The sequence below is a fragment of the Brassica oleracea genome, chromosome C3 (genome assembly GCF_000695525.1).
Source record: "Brassica oleracea var. oleracea cultivar TO1000 chromosome C3, BOL, whole genome shotgun sequence".
Lineage (NCBI taxonomy): Eukaryota > Viridiplantae > Streptophyta > Magnoliopsida > Brassicales > Brassicaceae > Brassica > Brassica oleracea.
In genome coordinates, this window is record NC_027750.1 from 44,274,683 (window position 1) to 44,282,662 (window position 7,980).

General features: G+C 48.8%; 2 protein-coding genes across 2 annotated transcripts; both read left to right on the forward strand.

The window, feature by feature from the left end:
* The first annotated feature begins 436 nt into the window (after positions 1-436).
* LOC106330701 lies at positions 437-1,203 on the forward strand. The gene is made up of 2 exons (XM_013769132.1): positions 437-980; positions 1,037-1,203. Exons 1-2 carry the CDS (start codon positions 437-439, stop codon positions 1,201-1,203), a joined length of 711 nt encoding a protein of 236 aa, XP_013624586.1.
* Positions 1,204-5,700: 4,497 nt separating this feature from the next.
* On the forward strand, positions 5,701-7,527 carry LOC106330702. Its single transcript, XM_013769133.1, has 2 exons — positions 5,701-6,521; positions 6,861-7,527. Exons 1-2 carry the CDS (start codon positions 5,701-5,703, stop codon positions 7,525-7,527), a joined length of 1,488 nt encoding a protein of 495 aa, XP_013624587.1.
* Positions 7,528-7,980: the final 453 nt, after the last annotated feature.

Consider the following 7,980-nt stretch of genomic DNA (forward strand, 5'->3'; position numbering starts at 1 on the left):
CCATCCGCCGAGCGGGACCAGTCCAGTTCGGCAGATGGCCGAGCTGGATCAAAAACAAGACCAGCTCGGCGGATGGTCAAGCTGGATCGAACACGCGACCAGCTAGGCCATCCACCAAGCTGGACCAGTCCAGTTCGTCGGATGGCCGAGCTGAATCGACAACACGACCAGCTTGGCCACACGACCAGCTGAACCAGTCCAGCTCGGCAGATGGCCGAGCTGGATCGAACACGCGACCAGCTTGGCCATCCGCCGAGGTGGACTAGTCCAGTTCGGCGGATGGCCGAGCTGGATCGAACACGCGACCAGCTCGGCCATTTGCCACCCAGCCGCGAAGAAGAACACTTGGAACGACAAGCACGGCCTAGAGGCAGCCAAGCCGAAACGCCTGCTCCTAGGTACGGACGAAATAAGGTTAACGGCCAAGGAGCAGGAAATGGTTCTCACCCCATATCATGACGCCTTGGTCATATCGCTCACTGTAGCGAACTGCCTGGTGAAAAAGATACTGGAAGATAATGGAAGCTCCGGCTACATCATCTTCCATGCCGCATACAAGGATCTGGGGCTGGAGGAAAGCGCTCTAACTCGGAGGATAACCCCTCTCATAGGGTTCAGCGGAGAAGTCAAGCAGACCACCGAAGAGGTGACCCTCCCGGTGTACGCTGAAGGGATCAACATGTCAACCAAGTTCATTGTTGTTTACTGCGATTCATCCTACAATATGATCATGGGACGGCCTTGGATTCACGGCATGGGAGCCGTCCCTTCGACTCTTCACCAGATGGTGAAATTTCCTACGCCCTGGGGCATAAGGGCAATCAGAAGGGATCAAGAGTATTTCCTCTCCTGCTACCAGACTACTTTGAAAGGAAAGACCGAGGAACCGGAGGTCGAAGACATGGACGACGTGCCATTGATCGAAGGGGACCATACCCAACATCTCAAGGTCGGTTCCAAGCTGACCGAAGGACTAAAGAGTGATTAATAGACTTCCTCAAGTCTAACTCTGATTGCTTTGCTTGGTCCCACGCAGACATGCTCGGGATCGATCCAGAGGTCATCATGCACAAGCTGCAAGTGGATCCCCTGCACCAACCCATCAGACAAAACAGGAGGAAGTTTGCCCCCGAAAGGGATGCAATCATCAACAACGAAGTCAAAAGCCTGCTCGGCGCAGGGTTCATTCGTGAGGTACAGTAACAGGAGTGGCTAGCCAACGTTGTCGTAGTCAAGAAGAAAAACAGGAAGTGGAGAGTCTGCATAGACTTCACAGGCCTCAACAAGTCCTGCCCAAAGGACCCCTTTCCTCTACCTCACATCGATAAGCTGGTCGATGCCACAGCCGGGCACCAGCCGATGAGTTTCATGGACGCGTTCTCCGGCTATAATCAGATACTCATGCATCTGGAAGACCAGGAAAAGACATTCTTCATGACATCCAGAAGGATCTACTGCTACAAAGTCATGCCTTTTGGCTTAAAAAACGCATGATCCACCTACCAAAGGCTGGTGAACATGATGTTTGCGGACCAGATAGGGCGAACCATGGAGGTCTACATCGACGACATGTAGGTCAAATCTCTAGAGGCCGAAGACCACATATCTGACCTATAGCAAGCCTTCTCCAGTCTCTGGAAGTATAACATGAAGCTCAATCCATCTAAATGGTCATTTGGGGTAAGTTTCGGCATGTTCCTCAGATATATTGTAACCCACCGGGGCATTGAAGCCAATCTGGAGCAAATCAGGGCCATTCACTCAATCCCTTCCCCGAAGAGCGTCAATGAGGTCCAAAAGCTAACAGGAAGAATGGCAGCCTTAAGCAGGTTCATCTCCAAGCTCTCCGACAAGTGTCACGCCTTCTTTGGGACCCTCAAAAACCCAAAGGATTTCCAGTGGACGGAAGAGTGCGAATCCGTTCTCCATGAACTCAAGGCTTATCTCACCACTCCTCCTCTCCTATCAATACCGTTACTCCGCGAGGTCCTGCTACTATATCTAGCGTTCTCGGAGCATGCAGTAAGGGCCGTCCTAGTGCGCGAGGAAGGGAGCAAGCAGCTACCAACATACTACGTGAGTAAGGCTCTCCTAGATCCAGAGACCCGCTACAGCCATCTGGAGAAGCTCGCCTTAGCCCTGATAGTCGCTGCCTGGAAGCTGTGGCCCTATTTCCAGGCTCACCCAATCGTGGTTGTCACTTCCTTCCCCATAAAATTTGCCCTCCACAAGCCTGAAGCCTCCGGACGCTTAACGAAATGGGCTGTGAAACTAGGAGAATACAACGTGATTTTTCGACCAGTTACAGCTATAAAGTCACAGGCCCTGGCAGACTTTGTGGCCGAATTCTCCCCTACCCTTGCTCCCAGCTCTAGAGCAAGAAGTATGCCTCCGAAGCGAAACAAAGGAAGAGGGAGAATGGGTCCTTCATGTTGATGGATACAACAACATCAGAGGAGCCGGGGTCAAAATAGTGCTTACCTCACCGACAGGGAACACAGCCTCAAGGGCCGTGAGATGCAACTTCAAAGCAACTAACAATGAGAGTGAGTATGAGGCCTTAATCGGAAGGCTAACACTCGCCCATTAAATGGGGGCAGAAAACATCCAGGTCTTCAGCGACTCCCAACTGATAATCAACCAGGTGCAGGGAGAATACCAAGCGAAGGACGATAGCATGATCCAATACCTGGCGGTCGCCAAGCGACTCATCAATAAATTCAAGAGTTGCATGCTTACGCAAATCCCTAGGGAGCAGAACTCGCAAGCCGATGCCTTGGCTAATCCAGGGTCCGCCCTCGAAATGAACAGTCGGATGAGCATACCCTTGCTTGTGCTTCAGTGTCCAGCCACCCTGGAGGAACCACAATCTGAAGAGATCTCTGCTATCGAGGAGGACGAAACCTGGATGACCCCCTTAGTCCGGTACCTAGAGAATGACATTCTTCCGGAAGACCGCAAGGAGGCCAGAAAAATAAAGAAGCAAGCCGCAAGGTATTGCATATCCCAAGGTATTGCATATTGACCTAAGATGTGTCACACCTCAAGAAGCCGCTAGAAATCTTGTAGAACTAGATGAAGGAGATTGTGGATCCCACTCTAGCGGCAGGAGCCTGGTGCTCAGGGCCCGAAGGGCAGGCTACTATTGGCTCACGATGGCCGCAGACGCCAACAAAAAAGCTAGACACTGTGATCAGTGTCAGAGTCACGCCCCGGTTTCCAAACTTCCTCCGGAAAACCTCAAGTCCATAAGCTCACCGTGGCCCTTCCAAAAATTGGACATGGATATAGTGGGGAAATTCCCTATGGCGCTGGGGCATAAGTGCTTCCTTCCGGTAGTTACTGACTACTTCTCGAAATGGGTCGAAGCAGAAGCACTCAGCCGGATAACAGACCTCCAGATCCGCAAGTTCCTTTGGACGAACGTAATCACCAGCTTCGGGGTCCCCCAAGAGATCGTCACCAAAAACGGACCCTAGTTCACAAGCCACAAGGAGTTTTGCAAGGACTGGGGCATAAATTTTACCTTCGCCATACCCGACACCCCCAGTCTAACGGACTAGCCGAGTCCACGACAAGACTGTGGTCAAGATGCTTAAAAAGGCGGCTGGAGGGTTCTCACGGGAAATGGGCAGAAGAACTGCACGGAGTCCTCTGGCCCTACTGAACCACTCCCAAGACAGCGACGCAGGAAACTCCTTACTCGCTAGTCTACGGCTCTAAGGCCATAATACCCACGGATATGCACGTAAGAACTCTGGTTTCAGGGTCTACCTCTCAAGAAGAGAATGATAAACTGATGACGCTGAGCCTCAGCTTACTCGACGAAAAGAGAGAGGCCGCTTGACTAAGAAACTGGTCCTACCAGCAAGACGTCGCCAGGACCTACAACAAGAAAGTAAGAACCAGGACCTTCCAGCAAGGGGATTGGGTTCTACGACGAGTAGAGAAAGCGACAGGGAAAGTCGCCCCCGGGTGGGAAGGACTTTATAAGGTAATAGAGGTGCGGGGATCATGAGCCTACATGCTACAAGATAGCAAAGGTAAAATACAACCCAGCTGCTGGAACACCCTGCACCTCAAAGCCTATTATTTTTGATACGGTCTCCGGACCACGATTTCTACTATCTTACTATCTACTATTTGTTGGGGTCAAAAACGGTTATCTCGAAATTAACGTCTAAAAGTTGCATTCTTGTACGAAAGCTTTCTCAGCACATTCTCGACAGAAGTTCTCGAAGCAAAAGAATCAAGAAAAATGGATCTCGGAATCAGACAAGCAGTCCAACTCGCCAAATGGGCGAGTTGGGCCGATCATACCGTCTAACTCGCCAAATGGGCAAGTTGGATTGAATCGGTCACACCATCCGAACTCGTCAAATGGGCGAGTTGGACCGGCCACACCGTCCAACTCGCCAAATGGGCGAAATGGACCGATCACACCGTCCAACTCGCCCTTTTGGCGAGTTGGACCTCGTTCTTTTTACCGAGCCCCGGCGGATCAATCCCTCATTTCATATTGATCAGAGTTACCATTGGAGCTTTATAATACAAACCATGAGGACTTGTTTTCCCGAATAAAGTTCCTAGCTCTTGTATAAACGACGACGGTTAACATAACACCACACTCATCGAACTATACGAGAAATATGAACTTCTTCGGCAAATCGACGTCGCATCAAGAAACGTTCTTTCGAAGAAATCGTAAAAAAAACGCTCAAGTCGGAAAACAGCCCAAAGAGGTCTAGAACACGGCTAAGGGCCCACTTACGATTTCGTAACGAAATCAAGCCCAATGATGCTATGACGGCCTATCTTTACTTGCAGATGAAGATAATTCTCACGAAATCGGAAGATAAATGTCAAGTTTCCAAGAAAATGATGAGGATCGAAAAGAAAAGGAATATTTACGCGAAGAGATAAACTCGACCCAGAGGCATAAAAGGAAGTAGAAACCGACTTTGAAGGCATATATAAGAGGAACTAAAGCCAACGACGCAGGGGGAGGAGAGAGACTTAGAAAAACGCGACTAGCTTAGGAAAACTTAGAATCTAGGCAGATCGATTTTCTACTTTGACTCTTTTCGTCTTTGTTCTAGGACGGACTTGGCTAGCGAAACTCTGTCCGTCTTTTCTCTCGAAAATCCTGTAACTTTTTGCTTATCAATCAATAATACGCCTCTGTGCAATCTACTTTCGTTATTCTGTTGTTCTTTGGTCTTTCGTTTTTCGTGTGTTTTCGTAGATAATCCGGGACCTCTGGAAAATTAGGGTTTTCCTAACTTTCCTTATTTACAGAAAATCGACAGTGCGAATTTCGGTTCCCACAGTTTGGCGCTAGAAGGAGGGGGGGTCAGATTCTCTAACTCAAAAATCACCGAACGACTGAGATACGATATGCCTAATCAAACGGGTAGCAATGTCATATCCTTCAAGGAAAGAGCAACAATCGATCCGATCAAACCTCTCAACGATCTCCTTGTCGTCGAGCTGACAATCCAGAATATCGATGTCGCAAGGATATTGGTCGACACCGGAAGCACCACCGATATCATCTTCAAAAACACCCTCGAAAGAATGGAAATTAATCCATCCGAAATCGCGGAAGATCCAAACCCAATAGTAGGACTCTCGGGGGAAGTTACCATGGCTCTCGGCAAAATTAACCTCTCGGTTTAAGCAGGCATCATGACAAAAATCATGGAGTTCTTGGTCATCGATCGACCGACATCGTATAATGTGATCGTAGGAACTCCTTGGCCGAATTCAATGCAAGCAATCCCGTCAACATACCACATGTGTCTCAAATGCCCAACCCCTCGCGGAATCGAGACCATCTGGGGAGACCGGAGAATCTCGCGAGTCTGCATCGCTGCGGAACTGAAACGAAAAAAACCACCGGCCGAGTTACCGCCTCAAAAGAAAAAAAAATCATATGTCGTTGACAATGCCCTAGAACAAGATAAAAATGAAATCTTTTGGCGATCACGAGTGGCCGAAGCTTTGGAAGCGAAACGCGAGCTGACCTACGAGCCCGTAATCTCGGTATGCTTAGACGAAGCATTCCCAGATCGCTGCGTGGAAATCGGCGCGAACCTAAGTGAGTCTCAAAAAATCGAGCTGATAGCTAGTCTGAAAAAGAACTTCCACACGTTTGCATGGGCTGCAGAGGACATGCCGGGGATTGACGTCAAGGTCACATGTCACGAAATGAACGTCGACCCAACTTTAAAACCTGTCAAACAAATGAGACAAAAGTTGGGACCGGAACGCGCATGTGCTGTTAACGATGAGGTCGAAAAACTCCTCAAAGTCGGATCCATAATAGAGGTGAGGTATCCCGACTTACTCGCTAACCCAGTCGTTGTCAAAAAGAAAAACGGAAAGTGGCGAGTGTGCGTCGATTTCACCGATCTCAATAAGGCATGTCCAAAGGATAGCTTCCCACTGCCACACATTGATCGCTTGGTTGAAGCAACGGTAGGAAACAGACTCTTATCCTTCATGGACGCGTTCTCCGGGTATAATCAGATCATGATGAACCCTGACGATCAAGAGAAAACCGCATTCATTACTGACCGTGGCACTTAGTGTTATAGGGTAATGTCGTTCGGTCTTAAGAATGCTAGCGCAACTTATCAACGACTAGTCAACCGTATGTTTTCCGAACAACTCGGAAAAACAATTGAGGTATACATTGATGACATGCTCATGAAATCCCTCGAAGAGCGGGATCATATCACTCAACTCCAAGAATGCTTCGAAAGGCTAAACCTGCATAATATGAAACTTAACCATGCAAAATGTCGGTTTGTAGTAGCATCAGAAGAGTTCTTCGGGTAACTCATTACCTTCCACAGGATCGAGGCCAATCCTAAACAGATCACCTCGCAAATCGAATTTGCATCCCCGAGAATGAAACGAGAGGTACAAAGATTAACCGGGAGAGTCGCAGCGCTCAACCACTTTATCTCGCAGTCAACGGATATGTGTTTGCCTTTCTATGACACCTTGAAGGGGAATAAGAAATTCGAGTGGACCGAAGAGTGCGAAAAAGCTTTCCAACAGCTGAAACACTACTTGGCCACTCCTCCGGTGCTCGCAAAACCCGTAGAAGGGGAGCCACTGTTCCTATACATCGCAGTATCACTCACGGCTGTGAGCGGCGTCCTCATCCGAGAAGAACGCAGCGAGCAAAAACTCATCTTTTACATAAGCAAAACTTTGCTCGACGCAGAAACACGTTATCCGACGATGGAAAAACTGGCACTTGCGGTCGTAATGTCAGCACGAAAGCTAAGGCCATATTTCCAGTCCCATACAGTCGTAGTACTCGCATCATTCGCACTGCGGATGATCCTGCATTGCCCCAGTCAATCCGGAAGATTAGCAAAATGGGCAATTGAGCTGAGCGAATATGACATCAAGTACCGAGCAAAAGCTTGTGCAGAATCGCAAGTACTTGCCGATTTCTTAGTAGAACTCCCTACAGAGTGCACGAGAAACCAAGAACCCGATTTGACCTGAACCCGATCAGACTAACGTCACCAATGAGGGAAGTACTGGAATAGTCATTCCGGCTAGTGTTCCACTCCTCAAACAATGAAGCCGAGTACGAAGCCCTAATCGCAGGCTTGTCGAGTTGGCCGGGAGAGACGGGCTTCAGTTTGGTCAGTTCGAGCATCTGGTCGAGCATCTTGGCGAAGCTCCAATCCGTACGTTCGCGGGTCCAGTTGATACACGGCCCAGTCAGTCAGTCTGATCTGATCGGTAGGATGAACCTCAACTGGGACGTCTGGAACGTTCTGATCGGTCTGGTTCACGGACTGGGGCACATCATTCCGTCCTTCTTTAAAAGGATTTGTCCACAAATTTGGATCATATACAAGAAAAGGAGAAAGATCAGACACATTAGAGCTTGAAGAAATATCATACTTACCTTGCAAATCAAGCTGATAGGCATTGTCATTGATCTTTCTA